Source organism: Podarcis bocagei, assembly GCF_964188305.1.
Source record: "Podarcis bocagei genome assembly, chromosome: 17".
NCBI classification, from domain to species: Eukaryota; Metazoa; Chordata; class Lepidosauria; order Squamata; family Lacertidae; genus Podarcis; species Podarcis bocagei.
Genome location: NC_138143.1, coordinates 33314532 through 33326900, shown reverse-complemented (window position 1 = coordinate 33326900; position 12369 = coordinate 33314532). Strand labels below are relative to the sequence as shown.

Sequence of the window (12369 nt, the reverse complement as noted above, 5' to 3'; positions counted from 1 at the left end):
CTTCATCTAGACCAGGGTTTCCCAAACTTGGGTCTCCAGCTGTTTTTGGACTACAAGTCCCACCATCCCCAGCTGGCAGGACCAGTGGGCAGGGATGATGGGAACTGTAGTCCAAAAACAGCAAGATACCCAAGTTTGGAAAACCCTGGTCTAGACAAATGGTGGACAACCACATTTCTTCCAGGTTTGAGAGCTTATTGGTTACTCAGTGGCATATTGCTTCTCTGCAGACAGGGTCTCTTTGGGTTCTATGGCCAAATAGCTGGTAACAGACAAATTGATGAATGAGAAGTTTGTTTTTAGTCATCTAAGCTAGTGGTGGGGTTCTTCACCTTGAAGTACAGTGGTAGCTTGGTTCTCAAACTTAATCCGTTCTGGAAGTCCATTCCAAAACCAAGGCGTGCTTTCCTATAGAAAGTAATGCAAAATGGATTAATCCGTTCCAGACTTTTAAAAACAACCCCTAAAACAGCAGTTTAACATGAATTTTACAATCTTATGAGACCACTGATCCATAAAATGAAAGCAATAAACAATGCACTGCAGTCACACAATCAATCAGTCGGTAGCTGAACTGGGTTCCACACAGTCACACACACAAAAAAAAAGAGCTGCAAAAACAAAAACGCAAAATAAATAGCAAAAACAGACAGACCTCAATGAAGAGCTGTATTTTGTCTGCTCTGAAGCTGTTGCCAAGCCATTTGGGTGACCCCAAGTTATTGTTTATAATGTCATAAAAAGAGCTCTGCTGGAACAGAATCTGTGTGTCTGTGTGTGTGTGTGTGTGTGTGTGTGTGTGTGTGTGTGTATTAACAAACTCTAATTGATTTCTAAGAGATAAATTTTTATTTTTATTTTAAAAATCCAGTATAATTGCTGCATTTGAATCTGTATTCCTTGTTAAGATTACACAGCGTTACCTGCCTGCTTTTACCTTATCCCTGAATTTTGGTTTGCATCCCTCTAGGGAATTTGACACCAGACCCACCTAAAATGGCTTCCTCCGCAAGCCAGCCTGACCTTCTAGGCGGCTGGGATTCCTGGGCAGATGCCCCGGCAATTAGCACTGCGGCTCCCACACCACCGAAGAAGTCCACTTTGGAAGGTATCGTGCAAGGGAGTCGCTTCCATTTATTTGGCAGCTGGCGGTATACGCAGAGCTGCCGAAACATTGTGTGTATGTGAAACACTTGGTCACGTAATAGTCTTGGATTTTTATCAAATAACATAGGAAGCTGCTTTATACCGAGCCCATTACATAGAGTAGCAGGGGCTGTCAGACAAGAGTCTCTCCCACCTCACACTGGAGATTGAACGTGAGGCCTTCTGCATGCAAGGCAGATTATTATTATTATTATTACTACTGTTATTTATTCAATTTATATTCCCCCCCTTTATCAGAAGTTCCCAGGGCAGTATGCAACGTTAAAAACACATTGCAGAACATCAGTGATAGAAATGTAATATAAGCATAATAAAAACCATACTGACAGACAGCCTAATAACTGTGGTTAGCAATGCAGCTGTCCCTGCCTTATTCCTTCTAAAGCATTAACTGAATGTTGACAGCACACACAAGGCACATGCTTTTTTAGCAGTCATATTCACCTGGGACTGGGACTTAGCAGTCATATTCACCTGGGAATATAAAAGGAGATTGTTTTAGGTGAGTGTGTGATTCGATGTAAAAAGCACACAGATAACAATTAACACCAAAATGTAAACTTTCTTAATTTGATGAAGATTAGAGCAGGCAAGACCAAAATTCCCAAGCCCCTCTGCATCGTTAAACAAAAAGCCATATATGTATGTATCTATGTATGTATGTATGTATGTATATACACACATATACATATACAGATCATAGCATGCGAAAGTGTCAGTCGTAAGGAATGAACAGAAGCATATTTCATCCATTGATTGAGAAGAATGCTGAATAGTGTGGCATAGCAGTATTTGCAGCCACCCATGTGATATTTTGTAGAGCGTAATAATTGTGTCTTATTACATAGGCCCGGCTTTTACGACAGGAGGACCCACAAATGCCACTTCAGGCCTTTCATTCAGTCAAGCAAAATCACAGAACTTTGACCCTTTTGCTGACCTTGCTAACCTGAGAACCGGCCTTCCAGGTAAGTGTTTAAGTGACCAATAAAAGGAAGAACAGAGTTGCAGTAGAGTGTGTTTATCCTGTACATTCAAGGTGGATAATGTAGTTAAAATGCTGGAGCGGGTATGTAAAATAAAAATGTAGTCATTTCGATACAAGAGTCCTTGCTTACTTTGTTTGGTGTTTTGGTTTTTGTTCAGTTTACTGGGGCACCTCTACAGGATACCCCTCTGTGCTGTGGGGCTTTCCCTCTCATCACTCCTCAAACCAGCCATACAGAGAACATGTTCAGATCTGAGTGTTAGCGGTCACGTTTGGTGCTTGTAGGCTTTTTGTACAAGGCAACCAAAGCCCTTTAAACTTGTGATGTTTTTAGTTCGTGCCATTTTTAAAGGTAAAGGTAAAGGGACCCCTGACCATTAGGTCCAGTCGTGACTGACTCTGGGGTTGCGGCGCTCATCTCGCTTTATTGGCCGAGGGAGCCGGCATACAGCTTCCGGGTCATGTGGCCAGCAGGACTAAGCCGTTTCTGTCAAACCAGAGCAGCACACGGAAACGCCCTTTACCTTCCCGCCAGAGTGGTACCTATTTATCTACTTGCACTTTGACGTGCTTTTGAACTGCTAGGTTGGCAGGAGCTGGGACTGAGCAACGTGAGCTCACCCCGTTGCAGGGATTCGAACTGCCGACCTAGGCTCTGTGGTTTAACCCACAGTGCCACCCATGAATCTGAGAGATCTAGGCAGAAAGCTGAAACCAAGCAGCATCATGCCATAAGATTTGCATCCTAGCATCTGAATTTGGTTGCTTGTAAAGAAGTTATGGCCATCTTTGGGAGTAATGCTGGGGAGCGAGGGATGTATTCAGGAACCACTACATGACTAGCTACAAGGCAAGGTTGGGGAACTTGCGGCCTTCCAAATATTGTTGGACTTCAGTTCCCACAGTCAGTGCTGAGGGATGATGAGAGTTGTAATCCAACGTTGCAAAGGACCACAGGCTCCCCATCCTTTCCACAGAAGATGCTGGCATGCTTGTTTTCATAGGTTTAAACCAAATGGAATATATTTTCAAATTAAAAAGCAAAAAACTGATATTTGCTTTCCAGGGGCTTCCAGCAGCGGATTCTCAACCGGCAGTTTTGCTCCAAAGTCCACTCCCTCTCAGAAAGCAGGGAACCAATGGCAGGCAAGCAAAACGCAACCTGCTAGCACATCATGGCAGCCCCAGGCGCAGCCAAAGGCTCCAGAACAAGCTAAGCCAAGCGCGCAGCCGAAAGCCAACTACACTGTGAATTTCAGTGTCATTGGAGGGCGAGAAGAGAGAGGCATCAGGGCGCCTGGCTTTGGTATGTTCCTCTACCCAATGATGATGATTTTTTGCATATATTAGTTGCTTGGCATACAAGAGTCTCCAAGTGACATACAAAATCTGAAACCATAAAGTGTGGTATGAATCAGAAAAAAAGAACAGTGCATTACAACAGAAACCATACAATAGCCTAGATAGCAAACCCAAATTAAACAGAAGCAAAAATATACCATCAGTGTGCAGCAAAATCATCATAATCCATTCTATACCTTGGAGAAAAGATAATTTTATTGATCTAATCGCTTCTTTGGTCTATAAAGCCCCTTTGCAGAAGATTACATTTGCTTCTGAGTAACAGTGCGATCCCACACTTTCCCAGGTGATAGGGTTTGGATGAAATTTAAGCATGATGCATGTGGCTTCTTGTACATATACCGTATTTTTCGTCCTAGAGGGCGCACCGGCCCATAGGACACACCTCGGGGTTTTTTTGGGGGGGGAATGAATAAAGAAAATTTATTCCCCCCCCCCCCCCGCCGTGGCTGCCGCCCCAAGCCTTGCGCACACCTGCCCGAAGCACGGGGCACCCTCCGGAGGGCTCCGCGTGCTTCGGGCTGCAGGCTGCCGCCCCAAGCCTCACGTGCTCGGCGGGACCTCCTGCCGGGCGCGCAAGGCTTGCGGACACTCGTCTGAAGCACGGGGAGCCCTCCGGAGGGCTCCCTGTGCTTCGGGCAACAGGCTGCCGCCCCAAGCCTCGCACGCTCGGCGGGACCTCCTGCCGGGCGCGCAAGGCTTGCGGACACTCACCCGAAGCACAGGGAGCCCTCCGGAGGGCTCCCCGTGCTTCGGGCGACAAGCTGCCGCCCCAAGCCTCGTGCGCTCGGCAGGACCTCCTGCTGGGCGCGCAAGGCTTGCGGACACTCGCCGGGGCTGCAGGCTGCTGCCCGCAAGCCTTGTGAGCCCGCGGGAACTCCCGCCGGGCTCGCAAGGCTTGCGGATAGCTTCCTGAAGCCTGGAGAGCGAGAGGGGTCGGTGTGCACTGGTGCCTCTCGCTCTCCAGGCTTCAGCGAAAGCCTGCATTCACCCCATAGGACGCACACACATTTCCCCTTCATTTTTGGAGGGGAAAAAGTGCGTCCTATAGGGCGAAAAATACGGTATATGATTTACGACTTCTGTGTCACTTACCAGTGAACTGGGAGCCTAATCCTTTTTATCTCATTTGCTAGGACAAAAACCCAAAGTTTCAGAAAACGATTTTGAGGATCTTTTATCGAATCAAGGGTTTGCAGCTAAAACCGACAGAAAAGGACCAAAGACCATTGCTGAGATGAGAAAGCAAGAAATGTCTAAAGATATGGACCCTCTGAAACTAAAGGTTAGCTGTTCTTATACCGAATAGTTCTCATCCTGCAACTTCCAGTGTTTGGAAAAGCAGCGGTGTGCCATCTAAGTGGGGGAAGTTGAAGCATAAATGTGGAGGAGGGCGGATGCATCCTGGAGGATGCATGGCTGTTGGTTGAGAGGGGAAAGTGGGGGGCCAGGCCCTCTTGCAAGCCCCTAGCCCATGATAAAAATAAAAAATGAGGATCTGTGAAAACAAAATAAGGCACCAAACAACGGTGGGGTTGTTTATATAATTAGCAGACCAGAGAGGCTGCAGTCTAACCTTGTGCCATCAGAACTGGCATACTTTTTAATAATATTTGTGAAAATTGTAAAGTCTTTAATGCAACAAAATACATTAAAACGTAATAATAATAATAATAATAATAATAATAATAATAATAATAATAATAATAATAAATGATGAAGATGATGATGTGCCTTTTACCAAGTCATGCATTTGACTAGCCTGATTTTGCAGCTGTAAGCCAAGTGTGCGTGTCACGTTTTGGTCTGGTGCACATAAAAGTGAGTCGCAAAGTTTATCAAATGGCAAGGGGCTAAAACCTGAGGCCTCTTTTGAGCTTGGGATGCAAATCCAATGAGCCTCCTGGATTTGGCCCTAAGTGGGGCTGTGGCAGAGCACACATGCTTGGCTTTCAAAAGGTCCCTGGCATCTCCCGTTAAAAAGAGTTTTTTAAAAGGTCTTTAAAAGACCTTAAGGTGCGAAAGACACCTTACAGTGGGAGAGAGAGCATCTGTACTGGACCTGGTGAAGCAGTGGTTTGGAGGCATATCACTTGGCTTCAGAAGTTTTCCACAACTTGGTTTTGAGTTTGAGGCAACAAGCAAGATGATACGGAGCAGGGATGTACAAGACCTCCTGTGCTTTAGGGAGTAGCAGGACTGATAGAAGATGCATGCATGCGTACCTGTATACGTACATACACACATAATTTCACCCCCATACACACCCAGAGCTGCTGCTAGAGAGGGCTTCTTCATTTGTGCTTTATTGAGGGTTTTCTTTTAGGGGAAGGGACAGAAATTTCTGTGGCTGCATTCCTCTGCATGAATAGACCCCTCTCTTCTGTTGGAAGTGAACAGGTAGAGGATTTTGGGATGGCCTGTTTGAGCCAAAGTCCTATACTACTTGTTCATTTCATTTCACTTTTAATTTGTACACTGCCTTTCTATTTTACTATACGCAAGGCAGTTTACAAGCCGAAGAAACAACAAAGATCACACACCTTATAACAACCTGATGCGATACAGAAATGTCATACTAAAAACGTAACTTTAAACGATTTATATCAGATAAAGTAGTATTCAGCAATCCATTAGAATACCGTGGTACACAATAAAATTAAATATCATCAAGTAAAAATGAAACTGAAATTCACTCTTAACAGTTACAATAAATAATTTCTAAACTAGAATCAAATCAAAATAACAGCAAGTCACTGTGCATAAAATAACACAATACTTGTGTTTGAACTTCTCTCTCTCTCTCTCCAGATTCTAGATTGGATTGATGGAAAAGAGAGGAATATAAGAGCTTTATTATCTACTCTTCACACTGTGCTTTGGGAAGGCGAGACCAAATGGAAGCAGGTCGGCATGGCTGACCTGGTTACCCCAGATCAAGTAAAGAAGTACTATAGGAAGGCAGTGCTTGTTGTACACCCAGATAAGGTACGTGCTTCTGGCAGATTTGACAAACTGCTAGTGCCAGATTACTGCTATATTCCTAAGGGTAAATTCCAGGTTCTGGGTGCTCCCTGTTCAAGCTGCGTAGCTCAGTTGCCTAGAGCGTGGTGCTGATAATGCCAAGGTCGCAGGTTCGATCCCCATAAGGGACAGCTGCATATTCCTTCAGTGCAGGGGGTTGGACGAGATGATCTTCAGGGTCCCTTCCAACTCTCTGATTCTGTGATCCACTAGGTAGGTACTTCCTACCTAGAACAGCTCAACCAGAGCCTGTAGGAGGCATTGCAGAGGTCCAAAGAAATACACAATGGAACATATAGCACAACAAACATTTCAGGACTTGAGCCAGCCATGGGTCTTAGAACTGGCAGCCAGAGGGATGCTAAATGTGCTGCTGTTGCCATCTCTTAGCCAAGGTGGGGAACTGCAGGGAGATGGGCCTTACCAGCAAGGAAGGCTCTGAGCCTGAGCAAGTTAGGTACTTCCCTCCAACTCCTACAAGGGTATCCGGGTTACCTGCTTTCAGCTTGTGGAATGCTGCCCTCATGGAACCTCATCTGGCACCATAATTACTTCCTGCAGATGCCAGACAAAAACATTTCCTTTCTGCCAGGCGTTTTGGCGTATAATTATCTGTGACTCCCTTCAGTGGGTGGGATGCTTTGGTCCTGCCTTTTTAAAAATATGAATGATTTTAAAACTTTCCTCTGTTTTTATTTATACCAGTTTTAACATGTATTGTTTATTGTTGTAAGTCATTTTGAGGGACTTTGTTCTAATAAGTTTAATAAATAGCAGCAACAAAAGCTTCCTTAAGGAAGCTGTGATCTAATAATGCACATCTAGCAAGTGCAGTCTTTCTAGGAATTGCTTTTACCACCTTCTTCTTCTTCTTCTTCTTCTTCTTCTTCTTCTTCTTCTTCTTCTTCTTTTGGCACTGTCCATATCTGTTTCCTGTTCTCTGTAAGCTGCATAGAGGTTTCATTTACCTCTCTGCAGTTTATGAAAAGTGGTATGTAACATTTTTAAAAAATAAATAAACTCAGAAATAGGAATTGGCCTCTGTGTGTGTAGCTTGTAACACACGTGAGACGGCCCTTGCACAGCGTCCATTATAGCTGGGCACAATTCCTGAATCCGCTCTGTGGCAGCACACTCAGCAGCTTACAGAAGCTTTGTGGATAAGCCCCTAACTTGGTTCCCCAGCTGTTGTTGGACTACAAATCCCATCATCCTTAGCTAGCAGGACCAGTGATCCCGAGGATGTTGGGAGTTGCAGTCCAGCAACAGCTGGGATGTCACGGAATTCTGCTCAATATTGAACCAGAGCAGATTCCAATGTATCGTTAGCAGAGTAAAAACTTAAACACGTTGCATGGTTCCCAAAAAATAGACCAGAGGCAATTGTATTTCATCCAGCAAAGCTTTACTGCTACTGAAGGCAAATGGGCATATTTGTCACAAATCCAATACATTCAGGATTGGCACTGTCCATAAAAAATCCAGTTGCAGCAGACTTAACTTAAACTTACAATAACGTATAAGACTAAACCTTATATAGCATGCTATGTACAGAACACCACACCAGAAGGAAAAGAGATAGAAAGAGAAAGTGAAACCCAGGCTCTTTCTGGCCTTTCTTTTATAGTTAGCATGACCTTGTCAGAAGAGATAAGAGAACCAGTTAAAGCCAGCTGTGCTCAGCTTCTCTGAAGGACTAACCCAAACATCATGAACCTCCTGCTTGTTTCTTTCACGCAGAGAAGCTTCCAGAAACCTCTTGGATTAAGTAGAATAGGAAAGATCTCTACACATCAGATCAATACCTTCTTCACTAAGAAATGCAAACTGACATGGGAAGCCAAGTTTGAGAAACACTGCCCTAAACATTACCAGCCTGCAAATAAATAAATATAAGCCTGCAAGGGGGCTTGTAGCAGCAGCTAGCTGCATCCCTATGCTGGATTTAGAGGAGATTCCCCTCCTCCTGGCAGCCTGGCTTATTGTTGTGCCGGGCACAAGAGAAGGACTGGAGAGCTCTGTTCCTCCTCCGCCAGCCTGCCTTGGAACTGCATGGCATTTCTGGTTGCCTATGGCGACAGTGCAAGTGCTTAAACATGAGGCTGGCATAATGTCTCCACAGCATCTCTACCTCATAGCAAGCAACAGCTTGAGCTGGTTAGATAAGGTGTGTTATTGTTTCCCTCTATAATGTTGTTGTTGTTGTTTATTGAGTTTATATACTGCCCTATAAGGGACGCGGGTGGCGCTGTGGGTTAAACCACAGAGCCTAGGACTTGCCAATCAGAAGGTCGGCGGTTCGAATCCCCACAGCGGGGTGAGCTCCCGTTGCTTGGTCCCTGCTCCTGCCAACCTAGCAGTTCGAAAGCACCTCAAAGTGCAAGTAGATAAATAGGTACCACTCCAGCGGGAAGGTAAACGGCATTTCTGCTCTGCTCTGGTTCGCTAGAAGGGGCTTAGACATGCTGGCCACAAGACCCAGAAGCTGTACGCCGGCTCCCTCGGCCAATAAAGCGAGATGAGCGCCGCAACCCCAGAGTTGGTCACAACTGGACCTAATGGACCTTTACCTTTATACTGCCCTATACCCGGAGGTCTCAGGGCGGTTCGCAGAAAAACCCACAAGTTATATAATCAGAATAAAAACAACAACCCAATAACAACCTCCCCCCCCCCCCCGGAAAGGAGCCACATTTTTAAAGGGCATAGGATGTCAAACAGATCAACCCAAGGCCTGGTTTAAAAGGAACGCTTTTGCCTGCTGCCTAAAGGTGTATAATGAAGGCGCCAGGCGAACTTCCCTGGGGAGAGCATTCCACAGACAGGGAGCCACTGCAGAGAAGGCCCCTTTTTGTGTTGCCACCCTCTGGACCTCTCGAGGAGGAGGCACATGAAGGAGGGCCTCAGAAGATGATCTCAGGGTCTGGGTAGGTTCATATGGGAAGCAGCGGTCCTTGAGGTATTGCGGTCCTGAGCTGTTTAAGGCTTTATAGGTCAAAACCAGCACTTTGAATGGGGCTCGGAAACTAATTGGTAGCCAGTGCAGTTGGACCAGGATTGGTGTAATATGCTCAAACCGTGTTCCTTCAGTGAGCAACCTGAGTTCTGCACCAGCTGAAGTTTCCAAACTGTCTTCAGAGGCCGCCCTTTTCTGGTGCGGGCGGGAGGGGGCGTGTCTGCTTTCCTTTAATGCAGCTGTTACAGGCAACTGTCACTTGACTCTTGAGAATGTTCAGTTGGAGGTGGAAGGATTACGTGGAACCTTCCTGTTAGGATAGCTCACTCTGTAGCTCATTCTTGGTGTTGCGGGTTCGAGCCCCATGTTGGGCAACAGATTCCTGCGTTGCAGTGGGTTGGACTAGATGACCCCCGCAGTCCCTTCTTACTCTACAATTTCATGACTCTTTGATTCTAAGCCTAGCAATTGATGCAGAAGAGGCAGGCAAGGTGTTTTGCTATCTTCCATGCCAAGACTTCTGACCAGCCACTCCCAAGTCTGGGAAGGGGCGGGCTGTTCGTACATTTGCATCCTGGCTGCAGAATTGCTGTGTTGGCAGCAACACAGGATTCTTGCTCAGCTCATGTTTGGAGTGAAAACACCCACGTTTCTTGTAACTCCTGCTCTGTTTTGCTTCCTTGCAGGCCACGGGGCAACCTTACGAACAATACGCCAAAATGATCTTCATGGAACTGAGCGACGCGTGGTCAGAATTTGAAAACCAAGGATCAAAATCACTTTTCTAAGATGCTCCCTTTTTGAAAGCGGGGGTGGATTTCAAAATGTATTTGCAGCAAAAACCGAATCTTCCGAGTGCTGTTCTAGTGTCGCCTCCTTGGATCGAGGAGGGGAGGGGGGCAGGGAACGCTTCCCGGTTCTTGCACACTTTGAATCTATACACTCTCACAAACGGGGTGTGTCTTGTAGGACACAGCGCACAGATGGCACTTTGGGTCCATCGACACTCGGAAGGTGGTGCCCTGAGAGTGGAAAGTTCCAAGCCATCTGAGAGAGGGTTTGAACACACGTGTAATTTTAATGATGGCGGCTAGCGTGGGCAAGATTTTCTGTGGGAGGCATCATCCATTTCAAATCCCTTTTGTGTGTGTTTTTTTGTGTTCCCTTCGTTTGAGGAAACACCCAACGTCAATTTGCATTTCTCTTCTCCCCTCTATGTAGTCTTTATGATTTGTCTTGGTTGTTTTTTTGTTTTCCCCTTTTTAAATTTACATGTTTGCCTTATTCAAAGTGCTTTAGTTTACCTTATCAGCTGTGAGTTTGCTCAGCATCTCTTTTCTGGTTTCTGTGCGAGGTGTACATTTTTCTTTGGTATCTCATGTAATCATTCCGGTAATCATTCTGTAAATAATTAAAACATTTTTTTCTGACAACACCTGCGTTCCTTACACTGCATCAACAGTAGCTTAGCCAAAACGGTCGCATTGGTGGGGAAGAAAAGACACGAATGAATCTTTGATGTGTTTGTGGTTTCCCCCCCCCCCAAAAAAAAAATATGTAAAGATGGAAGCAGAGTTTGGCTTTAATTTAAGGATTGCATGGTCTTGTCTTATTTATTATGATCTCCTTTGAGGCAAGACTGTTTAAATATTTATTCCAAAATGTTTGTTTGAAATTATATATATTTGCATTGTCTTCTGCTCTCCTTGATGGTATATGTGCCTTTTGTTGGCATAATTGAATTGTTAAGTTGGTAGGTTGATGCATAGGCTAAGACTTGAAATGTGAGCCCAGTGGTTTACCGTATTTTTTGCTCTATAAGACTCACTTTTTCCCTCCTAAAAAGTAAGGGGAAATGTGTGTGCGTCTTATGGAGCGAATGCAGGCTGTGCAGCTATCACAGAAGCCAGAACAGCAAGAGGGATTGCTGCTTTCACTGCCTAGCGATCCCTCTTTCTGTTCTGGCTTCTGAGATTCAGAATATTTTTTTTCTTGTTTTCCTCCTCCAAAAACTAGGTGCGTCTTGTGGTCTGGTGCGTCTTATAGAGCGAAAAATATGGTACTTTTTTTGCTTTTGATAGGCTGAACAGAATATGTGTTGCATCACGTAGCTGCATTGGAAAGGTGTGTGTGCACTTTTTGCCATCCAGGGACAACTTCCCCTCACGTGTTTGGAAGCCTGTTGATTCTGCAATTTCATGCATGTGGATCAAACAACAGGATGATGATCTATGTACTGTCTTGAAGCCTTGACATATCCCTGAATATACCGGCTAGTTCTATGGTAAAGGAAAATACGCTATTTGCCCGGTGATTGGTCTCGCCTATAAAATGAAGAATTGAGCACAATATTCTCTTCTGAGCATCAAGACCAGCTCTGTATTCAATCATCAATATGGTGTCTAGGTTGTGGTGGCATCTTTTCAATATACCGTGTAGCTTTCAGGTGGATTCCACTTTTAAATCTGTCTGCAAGCCATCAAGGTTTATTCAGTCTGGTTCTGCCACAGAGGAGAATTCTGGCATTGTTATGGAGTACAGTGGTGCCTCGCAAGACGAAAAGAATCCGTTCTGTGATTCTCTTCGTCTAGCGGTTTTTTCGTCTTGCGAAGCAAGCCCATTGACGGATTAGCGCTATTAGTGGCTTTTAGCGGCTTATCGGCTTATCGGATCAGCTGATAAGCGGCTTAGCGGCTTAGAAAAAGGGGGGGAAAGGAAAAAAACCCCCGCAGGAACTCGCAAGACATTTTCGTCTTGCGAAGCAAGCCCATAGGAGATTCGTTTTGCGAAGCACCTCCAAAACGGAAAACTCTTTCGTCTAGCGAGTTTTCCGTCTTGCGAGGCATTCGTCTTGCGGGGCACCACTGTAGTG

General features: G+C 45.2%; 1 protein-coding gene across 3 annotated transcripts in view; it reads left to right on the top strand.

The window, feature by feature from the left end:
* The window catches only part of GAK (cyclin G associated kinase), a 72211-nt gene extending 61281 nt beyond the window's left edge, over positions 1-10930 (top strand). For 2 of the 3 annotated variants that reach the window (XM_081176163.1, XM_081176161.1), the window contains 6 exons: positions 971-1108; positions 2016-2135; positions 3222-3461; positions 4654-4802; positions 6329-6505; positions 10184-10930. In XM_081176163.1, coding sequence (XP_081032289.1) covers positions 971-1108; positions 2016-2135; positions 3222-3461; positions 4654-4802; positions 6329-6505; positions 10184-10285 — 926 coding nt within the window. In that variant the 3' untranslated portion in view covers positions 10286-10930. The remainder of the gene's footprint in view (positions 1-970; positions 1109-2015; positions 2136-3221; positions 3462-4653; positions 4803-6328; positions 6506-10183) is intronic. The other variant, XM_081176162.1, reaches the window with a different exon arrangement.
* Positions 10931-12369: the final 1439 nt, after the last annotated feature.